The sequence below is a fragment of the Dromiciops gliroides genome, chromosome 3, assembly GCF_019393635.1.
Source record: "Dromiciops gliroides isolate mDroGli1 chromosome 3, mDroGli1.pri, whole genome shotgun sequence".
In the NCBI taxonomy this organism is placed as follows: Eukaryota; Metazoa; Chordata; class Mammalia; order Microbiotheria; family Microbiotheriidae; genus Dromiciops; species Dromiciops gliroides.
The window spans coordinates 19,205,610-19,225,879 of record NC_057863.1 but is presented as its reverse complement, the minus strand read 5'-3'; the positions used below and the strand labels follow the sequence as shown (position 1 = coordinate 19,225,879).

Sequence of the window (20,270 nt, the reverse complement as noted above, 5' to 3'; positions counted from 1 at the left end):
AGCCCTGTGATCCTTTAATGTTGAAGCTTCCAGGTCCTGTGTAATCCTGACTGTGGCTCCATGATATTTAAATGGTTTCTTTCTGGCTGCTTGGAGTATTTCCTCCTGATAATTCTGGAATTTGGCTACAATATTCCTTGAAGTTTTCCTTTTGGGGGGTCTCTTTCAGGAGGTGAAACCATTCTTTTAATGATGATTTTATCCTCTGATTCTACAATTTCAGGGCAGTTCTCCTTGATAATTTCCTGAAATATGGTGTCTAGACTCTTTTCTTGATCGTGGCTTTCAGGTGGTCCAATAATTCTCAGATTCTCTCTCCTGGGTCTATTTTCCAGGTCAGTCATTTTTCCAATGAGGTATTTCACATTTTCTTCTATTTTTTCAGTCTTTTGAGTCTGCTTCACAGATTCTTGGTGTCTTGGAGTTATTAGCTTCCATTTGCCCAATTTTAATTTTTAAGGCATTATTTTACTCAGTAATTTTTTGTACCTCTTTTTCCATTTGGCCGATTTTTTTCTCCCATTTTTTCCTCTAATTTGGCCAATTGTATTTTTTAAGGAATTGTTTTCCTCAGTATATTTTTGTGCTTCTTTTTTCAGTGTAACTCTCATTTCTTTTTCCATTTTTTCTACTCTTTTCTCTTAATGATAATTTCATCCTTCCAAAGGGTGAACTAATAAGAGGACATTCTTTGCTGGGTCTGATTCTTACCAACAGAATGGAACTGATTGCTAGGGTAGCAGTGATGAGAAACTTGGGGAGAAAGCATCTTTCCCTCCTAGAGTTTGTGGTTTTAAAGAAAGGAAAACTGTCCAGAGTCTGACAACTATGGAGTTTATGTGAACAGATCTCAAAGGGCTCAGAGGAGGGATAGGTAGGAAGGAGCAGATGGACTTCAGTTCTACAGGGGAAGTCAACAGAAGAATGTGTCTGCTCTCAAGTTTGAAATTCTGAAGATGCAAAAAGAAACAATTCTAATGATTAGGAAGGAAAAACAGGAGTTAACTGAAGACTGGACACAGAGACACAACAGCATGATTCTTTTTTTCTTTTCTCCAATTATATGTAAAGAAAATTTTTAGCAGATTTTTTGGGGATGGGGTGGGGCAGGGTGGGGTAATGAGGGCCAAGTGACTTGCCCAGGGTCACACAGCTAGTAAGTATCAAGTGTCTGAGGCCAGATTTGAACTCAGGTCCTCCTGAATCCAGGGCCGGTGCTTTATCCACTGTGCCACGTAGCTTCCCCCTTAACATTCTTTTTTTTTTTAGTGAGGCAATTGGGGTTAAGTGACTTGCCCAGGGTCACACAGCTAGTAAGTGTTAAGTGTCTGAGGCCAGATTTGAACCCAGGTACTCCTGACTCCAGGGCCGGTGCTCTATCCACTGTGCCACCTAGCTGCCCCTTAACATTCATTTTTACAGAATTTTGAGTTCCAAATTTTTCTCCCTCCTTCCCTCCTCTCCCATCCCTTCTTCCTAAAATGGTAAGGAATTTGATGTAGGTTATATATGTGCGATCAGGCAAAACATATTTCCATATTAGTTATGTGAAAGAAGAAACAGACCAAAAGGGAAAAACATACACACAAAATAAAGTGAAAATAGTATGCTTCAATCTGCATTCCATTCTTTTTCTGGATGTGGAGAGCATTTTTTATTTTTGGGGGGTTTTGGGTTTTTTGTGAGGCAATTGGGGTTGTGACTTGCTCAGAGTCACAAAGCTAGTAAGTATCAAGAGTCTGAGGCCAGGGGCAGCTAGATGGCACAGTGGATATAGAGCACTGGCCCTGCATGGGGCAGCTAGATGGCACAGCGGATAGAGCACTGGCCCTGGATTCAGGAGGACCTGAGTTCAAATTTGGCCTCAGACACTTAACACTTACTAGCTGTGTGACCCTGGGCAAGTCACTTAACCCCAATTGTCTCACACACAAAAAAAGAAAAAGAAGTCTGAGGTCACATTTGAACTCAGGTCCTCTTGACTCCAGGGCCTGTTCTCTATCCACTGCACCACCTGGCTGCCCTGAGCATTTTCCATGCTGAGAAGAGCTAAATCATTCATAGCTGGTCACACAATGTTGCTGTTGCTGTGTGTCACGTCCTGGGCCTGCTCATTTCACTTTGCATCGGTTCATATATGTCTATCCAGGTTTTTCTGAAATCCACCCACTCATCATTTCTTACTGCACAAAGGCATTCCATCACACTCACAGGCCACAGCTGGTGCAGCGGACAGCATGATTCCTGGAGAAGGAAAGTGACGTAAGCCGACCTTTAGATTTCACGCCTTCGCTTTACGTCTGCTGCTGTGCTGCCTGGTTTCAATTCCATGGACCGATGCTGGTGTCCTGTAGCCCCCTCCAACTTTCCTGCCTCCTTTGATGTGTCTCCTCCCCTCAAACTACAAGCTCACTGAGCACAAGGACTATCCTTTTTATTCATTGCATCCCCATCGCTCAAGACTGCTTGGCACACCGCAGGTGTTTGACAAATGGTGACTGGAGTGGATTCAGAGGCCCCCTTTCCTCCTGGTTTTGGCCATCCCTGTCACCGTAATAGACTGTATCCTTAATGCCGCTCTTAGCAGATAGATGGCGGCTGGCACCAGCCTCCGCTGGCCAGCTGGGAGACTGCACAATAGCAGGTTCCTTTTTCATTGGAGCTTCTTGCCCTGGTTATTCTGCTGCAGACTTCTCGGAACTGGCTCTGAGAACCCGCCTCTGCTCTTGGGGTCAGAGCCAGAGAAAGTGCTTCCTCTTGCTCGGTACACAGCCTCAGCCCCACTCTGACCCCTCCTTGCCTTGACCAGTCACTGTTTGTCACAAAAAGGTGGGAAAGGAGGTCTGTCCAGTAAGAAGTGAACATGCTCCAGGGATGTAATTTGGAGAGGAAGACTCTGGCTGTGGGGCAACAGAACATACCAGCTTAAGGAGAATGAGAGAAAGATGTATAAGAAACAGTCCGTGACTGGGGGGTGAGGGAGAAGGAGGAGAATGGAATTGATACATAAACACATTAGATCATATAATATGACAGCCCATGACCATTCACAAGCCAAGATGTCCTTCTGAAAAGCCGACCACTTGACTATGACCGCAGTGAGACCAAGAGCAGTCGAGAGAGAGTGACCACAACGAAACTGGAGACTAGTCCTAAGGCCTGGAGCACGGCTAACTATGTTATACAACTGGCTTTATTAATACAACTCCGGCACTGTCAACCACTGAAGAAAAGATTTTATTTCACAAGATCTTATTTTCATATAAATTTTATTTGGAGACTATAAAACTAGACACATTAGCCAAACCTGCTTAAAAAGTGGCCGCAGGAAAGTCAGAAAAGCAAAACGATCATTTTAATATCTTTAAAGCTTTTAAAATGATGCATTCCTTTGTGCTAACAAAAGTGCTTCCACATTAATGATTTCCCTTAATTGCTGAGAGCCAGGCACTGATTCTTAGGCAGTCAAAATGGGGCAGGGGTAACAAAGCAAGGCCAATGAGGTTCTAAAGAAGAGTCAGAGTAAAGCAAGGCAAATCGTGACGAGGAACCAACACGGTCGCATACTCAACAGCACCATCCCCTTTGTTCAGTTACAACGAACAAATAAGAACTCAAGTCAAATGCACGGAAATTTATTTTTTGTTGGATTTGACAGATGATCCCTTTATATGGAGATTGTCTTCAAAAGCCCTGGGTCTTCTTGGGCTTTCGATGGCTGATCTTTGGCGAGGTCTCTCCCTGGGTAATACAGATATACAGAGAAACAGACATGTTAATAGATCCCTGACATGGTGCCGCACAGGGCAAATCAACAGAAGTAACACGAGGACGTCATGCTTTATCTTCTAACAGCCCTAATTTAGCTTCAAAAATTGTGACTGGAGTTTATTTCACTCCACATGAAATCAGAAGCAGCAGCTGCCGTTTTAAAAGAATACTCGGACACCCTGCCAGCCATACGATGCCCTCGGCACCTTTGGGTCCCTGCTCTCTGTCTTGGGAAGGGCCACTCTTAAGATTTCAGCTTTACACTTCATCCAAAGAGTCAGCGCCTTCTGCTGGTGTTCCAGACTCTCCCATGAAAAATCGACACTGCCAGTTCGCAGTCAATGAGATTTTCACAGCGGGCTGGAGGCACCCTTGTACTTAGCAATAGGGCCTATGGGTTGGTGTTTCCACTGAAAATGTCCCTGTTTTAAAATACTGGCAACTTCACTGGTGCGAAGCTTCCTCCACCAACCATCTCCACCCACCCCGACTTAGGAGACTCTTCTTGAATCTCTGTGGCCAAAAAATAAAAAATAAAAAATAAAAATAAAAATAAAAAAGGCCTCTCCAATCGTCCCCTGGGGGACGGCCTGCCCTGATTTCCTGGGAAGAAAACTAAGTCCTTAAGGAACTGTTTAAAGGTGCTAGTAAGGAGACGCTCGGCCAACCAAGGCTTCTCTTTACTTTGTAGCCTTCCGCTGGGTCCAACGATGGTTCTGGGAAGCCTTCCACCTTCTGCAGCAATTCTCCCAACGTCTACAGCCTAAAACAGATTTCTGTGTAAGGCCTTGTATGGCTCCCCGAGTCCGGAGCGTAACTCACAAGGACTAGGCATTCTCTTTCCTTTCTTTTTGTTTAAAAACTCGGTCAAAGTGCAAAGTCTCGTCCTTGGTAAAAATGTTAAAAAAAAAAAATACCCAAAATGTAGCATAAAATGGGCCACCACACCTATGTTTCCTTTTTCATCTTGTCCTCAATGTAATTCCTCCCCCCCAAAAAAATTTAGAGTCAAATACTTCAAACTCTCCCTCTTCCTTCTCCCCATCCCTTCTCCACATAGGACTTTTTTTCCCCTCCATCCTACACTGTGAGAGAAGAGCATGCGGATGCAAAGCCAAATATATTCCAGGAGTTCAGCAACGATGTGAATGCAGCATTTTTCATGATCCACTCTCTCATGTCTACATCCTGCAGCACAAAACAGCATCCATTCTTTAACTCAGTTAGGACATTCATTCATTCAGTCAGTCAATAAACATTCATTAAGTGCCTACTATGTGCCAGACACTTTACTAAGCACACTCCAAACTAATATTTTCTCATTCTAAGCCTCAAAGTGTTATTCAAAGCACATCTACACACATACAAGTGCACACACATACACGCACACATACATACACACACGCACACAACACATACATACACACGCACACAACACACATATACACATGCGCACACACGTACACAACACACATATACACATGCGCACACACGTACACAACACACACGCACACGCACACAACACACATATACACATGTGCACGCACAACACACATGCACATACATATACACATGTACACAGATTCAGGCAGAGTGTGGGCACACACAGCCTGTTACAACCACCTGATAACTGTGCATCCCTGTCACAATGTAAGCAGCTGAAATATTTTAAAGAGCCATTCACACAGTTCTGTGATGCTGGACACCCTTGGTTACCTTCTAGAAATATCTTCATAGTTCACTGAACTGTCAGAGTGACCATTTCTTAATCTTGAGCTTTCCAGGTTATTCCTTCCTGCTTGAATGAGTTTCAGAATCTGGTTTCTCCATTCGTCATTGAAGTCATGGGCATCAGCTTCATGAGAAACACAAAGGGACACCCCGTTAGGACGCCCCCACTCAGCGGCGGCTGGGTCTTGGGAGCCGCTTCTGACTCCTGGCCTGACCTGACTGTAGGCCACAGGCCACGGTGGCTCTGGCCTTGCTTGCTACTGGGGTGGACTGACTTTTCCCTCCCTGCTGCACTCCCCTGAGGCCTCAGCATCTACCAGGGCCCAGCCGGACAGTTAGAAGTTGTTCTTTCCATTGTGCCCTAGTTAAGATGTTAACCCCGCCCCCCCTCAAATGTCCCTTTTATGTCTTGTGTTGGGAAAATGTGACTGTTCGGCATCGCCTCAGGTGCTGAAAGGATGGGAGCAGTCATTCAGCTATTACAACCCTTACTCCTCCTCACCAGACATGTCGTTTTCTAGAATCCCAATATTTATCTCTTTACTCGGACCCAAAGTCCACATGGAGCACAGAGTACTGACTATCCTGGACCCAGACTGTTAATAATAAAGGGATATGACAAGTCTAGAAATGGAAAATGCCCGTTTTGCACAGTGTCCTGAAATGCCACCAAGTCAGCAGACTTGGGGCTCTCCACATCTCCTCCACAGGAAAGGATGGAACGTGACAAGTCAGGGTAAAGCAGCTGTCCTTAGACAACTTCAGAGGAGCCCAGGAAGGACCTGACCTCCACTCTGGAACCAGCAAACTAGCCCTGGGGGCAGCTGGCTTGGGAGGCAGCCTCAGCCTCAGGAACTTTCACCTCCAGGACAGATGGAGTAGGAGACTGAAGGACCTTCGACTGGAGAGGGACCCCAAGCGCAGCCATGCTGACCAGAGGCTATCCCAGGCTGCGGCTACAGGGGAGAAGGCCTGGTGAGTACGGTGGCAGAGGCTGAGGGCATCATGTGCAGGAAAGCAGTGTCCCTGGTTTTAGTTCCAGGGCACAAAGGACAGCTGAAGTTCACGGCCACCAGAGGGACCACAAGTAAAAGCCTTTGCCAGACAGCTTGGCTGGGGGCCCTGGCTCTGGCTTAGGGGTAGAGAAGAGTACCCAAAGTTGCCTCCCCTGCAACAAAAACAGAGCTCAGAAAATAACAGGAAGGAGGACCTGAGAGCTGGGGCATCATTCTCCAGACCTTGGGACTAGATTATAATAATAGCTGCTAAAAATAAAATTAAATTAAAATTAAAAATGAGTAAGCAAAGGAGGAAGAACCCAACCATAGATAGCTATTATAGGAATAGAGAAGACATGAATTAATATTCAGAAGAAGATAGTGGAGCTAAAAAAGCCACTCCTTTTTCAATGAAAAATGCCAAAAAGTCACAAGCCCAAAAAAGAGTTCTTGTAAGAACTTAAAAAGAACTTTAAAAATCAATTGAGAGAAATTGAGGGAAAACCAGGAAAAAATGAAGAGCAATCCAACAAAACCATGAAAAGTATGAAAAGAAAGTCAACTAACTGGAAAAAGAGAATCAAAACTTAAAAACAATTCCCTAAAAACTAGAACTAGGCAAGGGGATCAAAAGAATGAAAAAATAGAAGAGAATGTGAAGCCTCTCATCAGAAAAACAACTGATCTAAGGAACAGATGAAGAGACAATATAGCAGGACTACCAGAAAGTTATAATCAGAAAAAGAATCTTGATATAGTATTATAAGAAATGATTAAGGAAAATTGCCCTGAAGTTCTAGAATAAGAAGGTAAAGTAGAAATATAAAAAATTCACCCATCACCACCTGAAAGAGATAACGGGAGGAAAATTTCCTGGAACATTCATAACCAAGTCTCAATGCTTACAGGTTAAGGAAAAGTACTGCAAGCAACAAGAATTTTCTTTTTAATATCGAGGTGCTGCAATAAGGATTACAAAGACCCAGCAGCAATTGTATTGAAAAACCACAGGTCTTGGAAGACTGTATTTTGTAGAGCAAAAGAGCTGGCGTTATGAGCAAGGAAAACTTACCCAGCAAAGTTAAGTATAATTCTGGATGAAAAACAATAGACATTTAACCAAATGAAAGATTTCCAGGTATATGTGACAAAAGAGTAGAATGTAATGGGAAAATCTGACATTTGAGATCCAGGAGAAATATAAGGTAAACTTTAAAGACCAATGATAAGTAACTCAATTAGGTCAAACTGTTTACTTCTTATATGTGAAAATGTTATCATCAAATACTCTTTTGACTGTCATTATTTGCATAGTTTGAAAGGCAGGCTTGGGCTGAGCTATGTATGATGGGGTGATTCTAAAAAATAAAACTGTCGGGAGACATAAAAAGGAGTAATTATCTCATACAAATGAGGCATGAAGAGATTTGATACGGTAGCAGCAAGGTAGGGGAAGGGCTGGTAGGGCAGGAACCATATTCTCATCCAAGTGGGTTAAAGAGGGAACAACATATACATCTAGAAGGTTATAAAAGTCTTCTAAATTCAGAAACAAATAAGAGGATGAAGGGCTAGGATAAGGGAAGGACTTTTAGAAGGGTGTGTAGAGTAAGAATTAGGAGGGGAGGGGCAGCTAGGTGGCGCAATGGATAAATCACCGGCCCTGGATTCAGGAGGACCTGAGTTCAGATCTGGCCTCAGAGACTTAACACTTACTAGCTGTGTGACCCTGGGCAAGTCACTTAACCCCAATTGACTCACCAAAAAAAAAAAAAAAGAATTAGGAGGGGAGGAGATAGGAAAGACAGGTAGAGTGACATGGGGCTTGGGACATATGGAGGAATTAAGGGACTATTACAGTTTAAACTGGCCAACTAGCTATCAGGAAAGACATACCTAAGAAGTAAGGGGAGACTGAATTCTATAGCAAAAAGTCAGCTGGGCATGGCTACTCCCTGAGGTAGGGACTATCACTCCAAAAGAAAAATCCCCGACTCTCAGGAATCTTTCCTTACTCCACTCCCAAAAGGAACTTTCCACTGTCAGGTGGTCACCCTATATAGAAAGCTTGGGCCTCCTTCCATTGGGGAGGAGATTGTTTCCAAGCCATCTCCTTACCTTGAGGCAAAGGCTTTGACCTCCCTCTGGGTCACTTTCTCTAGCACCCCAATAAAAGACCATTTTATTCTAATTAGATTGTGTGCAAGATTTGTAATTTTTTAGAGGAATACCTGACGACTCCCCCCTCCCCCGCCCCACCTATTTCCCCATGACTTTGGGTAAGGTGGAGGGCAGCGGGGAGAGGATAAGGGAGGGACTCTTAGAGGAGAAAGTAGGTTGAGGAATAAGAGGGCAAGGTAGCAGGTAGAGGAGAGAGAGGGCAAGTAGGGCAAGAAAGATAGTGAGGAAAAATAGGAAGAAGGGAAATCTACAACAAGTAATGACAGCCTAGAATGGCAATGGGATGGATTTGCCCACAAAATGGAACTGGATAGCAGAATGGATTAAAAATCTGAATTCCCTTTCAAGAAACACAATAAAAATGAGAAATACACAAAGAGGTAAATAAAGGGCTGGAGTAGAATTATTACGTGAAAAAGCCCACATAGGGATCATGATCTCAAATTTAAAGCTAATTAAAAGAGAAAAATAGGGAAACTATGTGTCACCAATATTATTCAATATTATTTAGGTCTCCTTTCTCAAGTATATAAAGAACTTGGTCAAATTTATAAGAATATGAGTCATATCCCAATTGATAAATGGTCAAAGGATATAAACAGGCAGTTTTCTGATGAAGAAATCAAAGCTATATATAATCATATGAAAAATGCTCCAAATAATTATTAATTAGAGAAATGCAAATCAAAACAACGCTGCAGTATCATCTCGCACCTATGAGATTGGCTAAAATGATAACGGCCCTTTCACTTGGGGAATGGCTGAACAAACTGTGTGTATGATTGTGATGGAACACTACTGTGATACAAGAAATGATGAGTCGGTTGATTTTAAAAACCATGGAAAGATTTAGACCTGTGAAGGAAAATACTGTCTACCTCCAGAGAAAGAAATGACAAACAGAAACATGCAGCGTTGTATGGTATCGCATATGTGTGTGTGTGTATATATTTACATTTGATTGTAGCCTCGGGGGGGATGGGGATAAAGTAAAAGGTGCACAGCAAACAACAAAGGAAACCCCGGAAGGAAGAACAGAAAAGCTGCATGTCTTGAAAAGCTGTGTAACATTCATTATAGAGGTTTGGTGAGAAATAATGATTAATAACGGATATCCTGAGGGACCCAGTGATCTCCCTCCCTTCTTTCTCAAGCCCCTTCTTGTCCCCTCAAAGGCAAGGTCTCCTTGAGAGCATCTAGGTCAGACCCAACCCAAGCCCACAAAAGGAGCCTTGGATGGAGACAGAGCCTTTTGTCTAGATGAGCTGAAGGACTTTACTGATGAGATTTGGCCTACTAGAACCCAAGTTCTGGGTAGGAACCATTGTGTTGACATCAGCTTGGGTGGGGGTCTCTACATTTTTCCTTGATGTCATCTTTTTTTGTTTGTTGTTTGTTTTTTTTTTTTTTGGTGGGGCAGTGAGGGTTAAGTGACTTGCCCAGGGTCACACAGCTAGTAATGTGTCAAGTGACTGAGCTGGATTTGAACTCAGGTCCTCCTGACTCCAGGGCTGGTGTTCCATCTACTGCGCCACCTAGCTGCCCCTGTCTCATATTTTTAATTGTCAGTTTTACACTAAATCTTCTCTTGTTCTGCTGTGTACATGGAAAGTGGTTTTTTCCTTCATTGTTTTGCATTTAAGTTGAACAATAAAATCTTTAAAAACAAAACCTAATGATAATTTCCCCCCCCCCTCCCCACAGTGTGGTTGTATGGAAAAGTTTGCATATAATGGAAAGCATCATGTACATGTTCAATCCCTTACTGATGACATGAAGGATTCTATTTCCTGAGTGTAACAGAAGTCAGGCATGTTCAGATACACAGCACATATTCTGACAGACACAGTGTGTCTGGAACAAGCGGCCTATCTGGAAATGACTCCGAGTCACAAAAGAGGCATCAATAACATTTAGTTGTTTGGGTTTTTTTGTTGTTGTTGTTTTTTGGTGGGGCAATGGGGGTTAAGTGACTTGCCCAGGGTCACACAGCTAGTAAGTGTCTCAAGTGTCTGAGGCTGGATTTAAACTCAGGTACTCCTGAATCCAGGGCCAGTGCTCTATCCACTGTGCCACCTAACTGCCCATCAGTAACATTTAGAAACAATAACACGAAATGCAATCCTGGGCACCTGGGATACACATTATCCACAAGGAAACTAGGGCTCTCCTGTAGGGCACCTCCTGCTGGCCAGCCCTTGGCTTGGGTGAGGCCACCACTGGCAGGTCTGGGTCACTTACCTTCACGCATATTGATAAACTCTTGGTTCAATTCCTGGTCACCAGTTTTGTTGTTCTTCAGCCTTTTTACAACGTGAGCACGATCATAAATGTGATGACCCACAGCCATCTTCTCTATCCCACTGTCAGAATCTTTCAAGGATTTCCTGGTTTCCTTAATCTAAATAATTAGAGAAAACAACCAATCACATCCCAATTTATCGATGGCTGTGACTGGCCCAAGAGTTCACACAGGCCACAGGGGATCCTCAAGGCTATTTGATCAGGCTCCTTCATCTCGGCTGGGCAGGTAAGGAATTTGTCCCGTTACTCAGAAGTCACAGAGCCAGGATTGGAACCCTGGGCCTAAGACTACTTCTCCCATGGCCATGCCCCCTGATCCGAATCCACCCTCCTCAGGTCCTGAGCCTGAATCTGTTTAACCAGACAAATGGGGGGATAAGATCGTGTTAATGCTTTGTTTTTGTGGATTTTCCATTTTTATTTTTACTTTTGTTAGAAGAGCGAGCAAGGTGCTCACACAAGGTGCTCAAGTCAAGGTGGCACCACCCTGCAATTACACGGGGAGTGTCAAGGCCTGCCCCAAAGTACAGTCAGGAGGCCTTTCAGGGCTGAGGGGAGGGAAACAGCAGGTCTACCAACTACTTGTCAGTGATGCAGGAACAGAGGTGGCCGGAGCACCCAGGCTCGGGGGCACCCGGGCTCTAGTTCTGTGGGATTCTTTTCAGTTACTCTAATGATATGAAAAAATGCTCCATATCATTATTGACTAAAGAAACGACTTTAAGATATCAGATTGGCTTACGATGATAGAAGGGAAAAATGACAAATGGAGGGCATATGAAAAAACTGAGACACTAACACACTGTTGGTGAAACTGTGAACTGATCCAACCATTCCAGGGAGCAATCTGGAATTGTGCCCAAAGACTTATAAAGCTGAGTATACCACTACGAGATCTGTTTCCCTAGGTGATCAAGGAAAAAGGAAAAGAACCTGTAAGTTCTAAAATGTGTATAGCAGCTCTCTTTGCGGTGGCAAAGAATCAGAAATTGAGGGGATGCCCATCAACTGGAGAATGGCTAAACAAGTTGTGGTATATGATTGTGATGGAATATTATTGTGCTATATAAGAAATGATGAGCAGGATGCTTTCAGAAAATGCTGGGAAGACTTACATGAACTGATGCCAAGTAAAGTGAACAGAATCAGGAGAATGTTGTATACAGTAACAGCCATATTGTCCAAAGAATAATTATGAATAACCAAGTTATTCTGAGTACTATAAATACTCAAACCAACTATAAAGGGCTTATGAAGGAAGATGTGATCCACCTTTAGAAAAAAGAACTGGTATATAGAAGTATGCAATGTATGCATGCTTTTACACATATTTCTAAATCTTTGTCAAATGATGGCCTTCTCTAGTGCAGGGTGGGGAGGAAGGAACTTAAAATGTAAATTAAGAAGACAAGAAGGCCCTATGCAAAAACAGAGTGCTCTAGAAATGTCCACTACCAATAAAGATAGCAGGGAAAGGACAGAGAGACCACTTCTGCACCAGAGGCAGCCCACTTGAGGGAAAACTTAAGGACCATTTTCCTTCCCAATCAAAGCTTATTGATGAAGGAACAGGGAAGTCTCTCTTCCTAGATGAGGACAAAGAAGGGCTTCTTCCTTAACAGCATTTTCACCTGCAGCTGTGTTTAGGAATCAGAAATCTGTTTTGACTTGGTTTTCCATCTGCTAAATGAAGCCCATGCTCTGGTGTTAAGGAAAGAGAAGGGCTCTAGATAAATGTAAACAGAGGCAGAGCAGAGAGCCAGGAAAATGAAGTGAGAGGAGGGGAAATCCCAAGGGTCTTCTCTGCAGCTTTGGGCTCCTGTGGAGCAGAACATTCAGCACATCAAGGAGAGAATGGTTTGCTTTCCCAAGACATTTTGTCCCATGACAGCTGCCTGTTTGTCAGGTGAAAGGCCATGGGTAGAAAGGATTGGGGGGTATTGAGGCAAGGCAACTTTTTAGCCCTTTGTTTTTCTGAATCATGGCAGTAGATACAGGCTTGGTTAAAACAAACACACATTTTGGGATAGGGGACGGTTTTCTGAGAGGGGAACCCTGGTAGACAGAGTATTGGGGGAAATAATATTTATGAAAAAAAAGAAAGCATCACAAACGTATTTTAAAAAAGAAAACATTTTAAAATACGAAAATCTTTTCCAAAAGGCACCCAGAGCTGTAAGCTGTTCCTGCTTTGACCGCCTGTCCTAAAACACTCACCCCACCGGGAGCTCTTCGCGTCTGAGAGGAAGCTTGGAAAACCTTTGGAGGCTCATTGCCGACTTTGGAGTAGGTCATGATGGAAGAAGCACAGAAGGAGTGCCCTTCTGGGTCGACTGACATGTCGCTCTACAGAGAGAAGCACAAAGAACACAAGGCTCAGAAATAGGCCCTTCATGCTCCTGAATCGCTGTAACGTGAGAAAGAAGCCAATACATGGCAAGAAGGTGATAAGAAAATCTGGTAAGAACATCCTATGGTCCGTCTAACGAGGAGCACACACGCTCCTTTCCCACGCTCACCCTATTAGACAAAAATCAACAGAAACACCACCACACCAGACTAGCATGAATGCCAATTAGCAGGACCCAAGGACAGGAGCCTCCGAGCTGAGCCCCCCAGGTCCTCCCAATTTAAGGTAGGACCCAGCTGAGTCCCTCTAAAAGTTCTAAGCTATTCAGAAGTCTGGAGGGGTTTTGCTTTTGCCCAGGATGCCTGGGACCCTCTAGAACAGAAGAGAATCTCTATGAGGAACAGTGAAGAGGGACAGCCCACAGGTCCGCTAGCTCTTCAAAGACAGCCTGGAACATGATCACTAGGGCAGCAATGGGCCTATGTGGCCTCCTTCAGAATCTGAGTGAGGAATCGGGGTGCCCCAGGGCATGCTGCCATTGCTTAGTGCCGCCATCCTGGCCCCTGGACGCCTCTCCATCATGCAGGCTCCCCTCACCAGGAGTAAGTCAGACATATGGACACATCAAGATGTGTTCCCGTCGCCCCGAGGGTCCCACACTTGCTAATTTCACCCCATTGGCAGAAGCCACCGCATAGTATTTACTCTTATAAACTGACCTAATGGAACAAAATTTACCCAAGCTAAACAAACTGGACGACTATGAAATTCCCAAGGTGGGACCTTCTTTTAGGCCAAAAGAGATTTTTGTCTTTGGTTTTACCTCTGTGACTGTCCATAGCATTCCTGTTACATCTATTAAAGCCTCAGTTTTCTTTTTAAGTATAGTCACAATTTGGCATTAGAGTGAAACCTATGAAGATAGGAACCATTTGCTTTGTCGAGTGACTTAATTTTTACGTTGTACTTTACAGAGCGCTATAAAGTATTATTTGAAGACACTTAAAAACCTTTCTTATTAATATTGTTTCTACGCCTCCCTCCATTTCCAAATACACTCATTGCCCTCCCAGAAAGTCGTCCCTTATAGTATAGGAGAAAGAGCCACTGAACCAGTCTAACAATGGAGTCTGACAGTACACACCGTGTTCTGTACCCATGATTCCCACCACCACCTTGAGGATGTTACCATAAAGTATCAATTAATTTTTAATACTTACAAAACGTCTTTGTAAATCCTGCATATTGTGTCGCATATTTGACATCATTCTGTCCATTGCCTGAAAAGGGCTGACATCTGTGTTCTACAGGATATTAGGAAGTGAGTTATTAACTAGGAGAATAATACAGGAGAAACAAACCAACATTCCCCAAAACAGACTTCAAAGAAAATTCATGAGGTTTATGCAATCAAGTCACATGCACATGAGCCAAGCAGGCAAATTTGGAATTACTTGCACAATCAGAATAAAATGGTCTCCAAAAATAGGACAAATTCAATACCCAATGAGGGGAGAAGTCCAGAAGTAATTCTCAATCCACAGGTATTTTGGAAAGGAACATAACTCCTGGGTGCCTCTGTCTCCGCTCCTCAGTGTCTCACTAACAACCCTTCAGACTGATGAGAGACACCACTATGGCCAAGAGCACTGCTTACATCCCCTGTGTAACGGCCCTTCCTGATTCCCCACCATTACACAGGCTTGTCCTCCCTGCTTCCAGTCTGAGGCTGCATGGGGGCTGCGTAGGTACTGCAAGGCCTGAAATGCTCAATTGCTGCTCTCCGCTACGCCAGCTGCCTGCATGGCTAATTCCTGTCTTACAGCACCTGCCCCTGGCTCGGTCACAGTCTGTGACCGAGTCATTCACTCATGAACGCACCCCACATGTTCTCACAGAAACAACGGCCTTCTCTGGCCAGCTGGGCTCCCACCATGATTCAACATGGGGCACGGCTCCCATCACCACCAAGCTGTCCAGCGTTCCAGTGTGTCTATGGAAAGAGCTCTTTCCACTGCACCACCTAGAGGCTCCAACTCCCTCCTTTTACAAATGAGGAAACTGAGGCTCAGCAAAGTTCAATTAGGTACAAAGGTTAGAAACTGCAAGGAGGCATCTTAAGCTGGACATGAGGAAGAGACCTTCTCCTAATAAGCCATACGGAAGAAAGGCTGGATGACCCCTCCTCTCAGGTACACTGTGGATGGATGCAGCTTCATGCTGGCCTGGAGAGCCGGGGGGCCCCCTCCTCCACCCCGGTGATTACCTCCCCAAAGCTGGGGAAGGCACTGGTCTGAACCAGCTTTCCTATCCTGCCAGATTCTTCAAAGATCCACAAATTGTTATAGATTCTGAAATAGCCAGTGCTAACTTCACACTTCTGAGGTCTTTCCTGCCCTTAATGCCCCAACTACTTGCAGTATGGCAGCTCCTGTTCCCACCCCCCAGCACATCTCAAACTGCTCTCTTGAAGGCCATCAATGGTCTGATGAGCTGCCGCCTCATCATTTCCCACACTGAGCACTCCCAGTCTCCGACACCTTTGCTAGAGGGGTTTCCTCTGCGTCCTTTCTCTCCAACCCCAACCATCGTCAGTGTCTCCTCCTTATGAAGCACTGGTCGGGGCTCGCCCTCTTCTGAACTCCCGATCACTGCGGATCTTCCTCAGTCATTCCATCCCATGATATTGTGCTTTGTTGTGCAACTCATTTCCTCCTCGCAGACAGCTCTCTGAGGCTGTCTCTATGCCCCATGGTACCTGCCACAAAGCCTTGTGCAATATGTCAATAAATATTTGTTGAATTCAATCGAATATGACCTTGGATCTCAAACCTACAACAAATGTGAAATGCACTGAGCAAAGGCAGCTTGGTGGGGACAACAGGCAATTTAAGTGCCATCTTCCTGCCTTCTCAAACCACGCCTCAATTTAAACAAACATTATTCTTACTACTTAATTATCAGCTCCCCAAATGCCTCGCCACCCCAAGACAATTTTCCACCAGAGGCACTATTCCATAACCATGCCTTAAGCCAAATGAGAATATAATAGAAGGCACAAGACACCTTTTGGGGTTTTTTTGCAGGGCAATGGGGGTTGTGACTTGCCCAGGGTCACACAGCTACTAAGTGTCAAGTGTCTGAGGCCGGATTTGAACTCAGGTCCTCCTGAATCCAGGGCCAGTGCTTTATCCACTGTGCCACCTGGCTGCCCCACACAAGACTCCTTTTTAATTTGGACTCAGTAACAGATAATCATCATGGCCCAAAAAAATTACATGGAGAGAAATGAGAACTATACTTGATGCTGAATTATCCACACATATGCACATATACACAGATCTGCATACAGATACAGATCTTCTACAGAAAAGTAAAAACACTGGGTGAGCATTCGCTTTCTTCCTCCCCAAACCTTCTTTAGCCATATCCCTGAATTTTCTTAAGAAATTAAAATTAATTACAAAAAAAGAAATTCAAATTAATTTTAATATACCTACCCGATACGGACACCACACAAAGCTCAATCTGTCTAGAAATGTCCTATTCATGCTAAATATCTCATCTGGCTAAAACTTTAATATAAATTGAGATTAAATCAATGCAAAGATTTCAACAAGCAATTATGAGGTTAATGGAAAAGTATAAAAAAATCAGCCAGCTTTAATTAAAAGACAAAAATCAAAAACCAAACACCAGTCAAACAAAGCCTACTAGAAAGTGACATGTTTCATAATACAAACCATTGCACCCCAACTGCCAAAAGATCCAAAGGAAGAAGGGCCACCCCAACTGCCAAAGGGAACAAGGGCATGACTCCTGGCCTGGAAGAAAAATATCCTGTGACTCTTAACTGTAGCCTTTATTTTGTGACAAGGCCTCGAGAGAAGAATAGTGTGAGTACACTATCCTGAGGCCTGCAGCTAAAGAAATCATGTGGACTTCCAATTTTTAAAAACTGGGTGTTTCTTCATGTTTTGTTGTTTATTTATGGTCGCAGTGTGCCCAGTACTTAAAGAGCAAGGAAAAAATCTTCCAACAAACAGGAAGACCATTTACCACAGTGAGCGTGACTGAGCTAGCTGCCACTAAAGGCATAGGAACGGCTGGATCAAGAGGGAGATTTTAAAATGGAACTTCATATTTCATACCAAAGTTAATTAAAAACATACAGGGGACAATGATTAAAATAATGCGATCTTCTTTGCTTTCTATGAAGGAGACCAGTTAATCTAGTCTGCTACAAAAGTCATTTTTCTCAAGGTAGCTAAATCTCTTTCTTTCTTTTTTTTTGAGGTAGCTAAATTTCAAAAGGTTAGGGTTGTGCCTAATAGCTTCCTATGTACACATTTTATGTAAAATAAGAAATTAATGTAAACCAGCAATAAAATATATACTTGGTTTCTAAAATCTTTATAGGTCTTCTGGGAGAAGTGAAATCCATTCAGCCCTAGAAGTAGTTTCAAAGGTCACTGAAAGGAGATTCAAAGTAAGTCTTTAATTATATAGGGATAGGAGGTAGGCCTGTGATATTAATCATATAAAACACGCCTGGATGAAACAACTCCCTCCACCTGCAGAGGCTGGTACTGAAGCTTGGAGCCTTAGAAAGTGGCTGCAGCGCTGCCCAGAGAGGCCGGGGGCCCTGCAAGGGAGAGGCCACAGACCCAGGTCATGATGCCGCCTATCTCTTTCTCTCTCTCTCTCTCTCTCTCTCTCTCTCTCGTTATACTGAAGAATCTTTAAAAACACAAATGCTGGGGCAGCTAGATGGCGCAGTGGATAGAGCACCGGCCCTGGAGTCAGGAGTACCTGAGTTCAAATCCGACCTCAGACACTTAATACTTAACTAGCTGTGTGACCCTGGGCAAGTCACTTAACCCCCATTGCCTCACTAAAACAAACAAACGAAACCCACAAATGCTTTGGGTGTTTACAGTGTTCTAACTGCAGAGCTGCTCTTCGGGGGAGGGACTTGGCCAAGGTCACAAAAAGGAGAGAGGGCTGGCCTCCAACACTGTCTAAACAGATGCCTGTAGTAACATCAAAGTCACTTCCTACAAGTTCCAAATGCTGGAAGTATATTGGAATTTCTACAGAAACAGTATACGGCACATTGTCCCACCATTTGGTGAGAGAGAATGCTCCCCTGGTTGAGAAAGTGCAGAAATCCATATATAACCTATATTGGATTACTAGCTATGTTGGAGAGGGGGGAGAGAGGGGAGGGAGGGAGAAAAAATTGAAACTAGAAATCTTGTAGAAACAAATGTCACAAACTGTCTCTACATGTAACTGGAAAATAATAAAATACTTGTATGGAAAAAAAGTACAGAAATAATATATTTGCTATATTACGACAATAGCAACACAAAAATAAACAGAACTATATAGAATCAGAATATATTAATGGATAGAAGGAATTTTAAAAGCATAACAACTGCCAGGAAGAAATTATGTCATTATCTTTGTAGTGTATTATGATACTTTTTATAGGAGAACGATAAAAGTAATAACTGATATTTATATGATGCTTTATGGTTGACAAAGCACATATATACACCCCATGTAAATATATAAGATCACGTGATCCTTATAACAACTCCATGCTGTGGGAAATGCAGGTACGATCATTCCCATTTTGCAGATGAGTAAACAGTTTCTGGGAAGTGAAGCGATTTACCTTCAGTCAAAGCTCACATTGAAAAGCACCCCTGCTGCTTGGACAGTGCTACCCAGACTGTCTCCCCATCTAAACGAAAGGACAAAGTCGCAGACCCGCGCTGCCTCAGGGAAGCCGTGAGGACCCTGGGTCCCAAAGGCTCCCCCAGCAGAGGGTCGGCTCTGGCGAGTTTGAGATTTGGCTGGAAGGACAGGCCCGGTGACGCATCGTTTGCGGCTGTGCTGAGTGTGGGAGGGAGAGCTCTTCACCACAAGGCTGGCCAGCAGGGACAGCCCATGAAGGCGTTATCGCCAGGAGCGGTGAAAGGGAGGGTGACGGGCATGAGGAACGTCTACTCCAACTCCAACACTTGCTAGCTGGGTGGCTCTGGAGAAGTCCCTGAACCTTTCTGTGCCTCAGTTTACTCATCTGTAAAATATGGCTGAGAACCCCTGGGGTGCCTCTCACAGGGTGGATGTGAGGCTCAAAAGCGAGAATGCCTGCAAAGGGTTTTGTAAACCCCGAAGCATTAAAGAAAGTTTCCTATCATTATCAGGAGGAGGAATCATGCTGGAGAATCGTGGATTCTTGAAACTGCTGCTCTCCTTGGTTAACCTGGAGCCTAAGTGTTTCAGTGGTGATGCTCCAAGACAATTGCAGTCACTACTGATGAAAGGTGAAGAATAAAATACAAACTTTTGTTTGGGGCTAGAAAAGGTGTTTTGTAAACTGACTCTTCCAGATTTTTCCTCGGTGCCTCAGTTGCCTAAGGGCCCCTCCTCCTTCCATTGGCAGGCTCATCCTGAGACTGGCCAAGAGCAGCCATGCTACATCGCTCACTCTGCTGCCAAGCCTGGCAGCACCCCCACCCCCCATCTCCCCTTTCAAGTGCTGTCTTCAGCACAGAATGTAAGCTCCCGGAGGGAAGGGCTTTGTGTTTGTATTTCCATGCACGGTGCTCAGCACACAGTAGGCACTTAATAATGTGCACAGGCGGCATCTGCTTTAATGGGAAAATAAAATGCAGGCCAGCTCTCTTTTCTGTTCTGTTTCTGCCAACAGCTGCCAATAGAGTATCTAAAATCTGGGACTTGTACCAGGGGATAACAGACAGTGCAATGTTTGAAGCCTCCACCTGATGAATGCACAGGTGATTTAAGTTCCAAATGGACAGATTTCATCTCCAGGGCCTGGTCCTAGACTGGGGTGTGGGGGGAGGGGGGATAAATTTGTTATATGGCCATAAAGGACTATGGGTGCTTCACTTCCCCTG

At 44.0% G+C, this 20,270-nt stretch overlaps 1 protein-coding gene across 4 annotated transcripts in view; it reads right to left on the bottom strand.

Annotated features, from left to right (window-relative positions):
- Positions 1-3,219: 3,219 nt before the first annotated feature.
- Positions 3,220-20,270, bottom strand: part of MLF1 (myeloid leukemia factor 1) — a 44,154-nt gene continuing 27,103 nt past the window's right edge. The window contains exons 3-9 of one of the 4 annotated variants that reach the window (XR_006355772.1): positions 17,079-17,159; positions 14,556-14,639; positions 13,203-13,331; positions 10,923-11,082; positions 5,488-5,626; positions 4,456-4,534; positions 3,220-3,741 (exon numbers count right to left, since the gene is read on the bottom strand). Coding sequence is in view for 3 of the 4 variants with exons in the window: in XM_043998060.1 (XP_043853995.1) it covers positions 3,636-3,741; positions 5,488-5,626; positions 10,923-11,082; positions 13,203-13,331; positions 14,556-14,639; positions 17,079-17,159 (699 nt within the window). In the remaining variant the exon portion in view is untranslated. Of the gene's footprint in view, positions 3,742-4,455; positions 4,535-5,487; positions 5,627-10,922; positions 11,083-13,202; positions 13,332-14,555; positions 14,640-15,875; positions 16,018-17,078; positions 17,160-20,270 lie in introns of those variants that run through there. The other 3 variants (XM_043998060.1, XM_043998062.1, XM_043998061.1) reach the window with 3 other exon arrangements.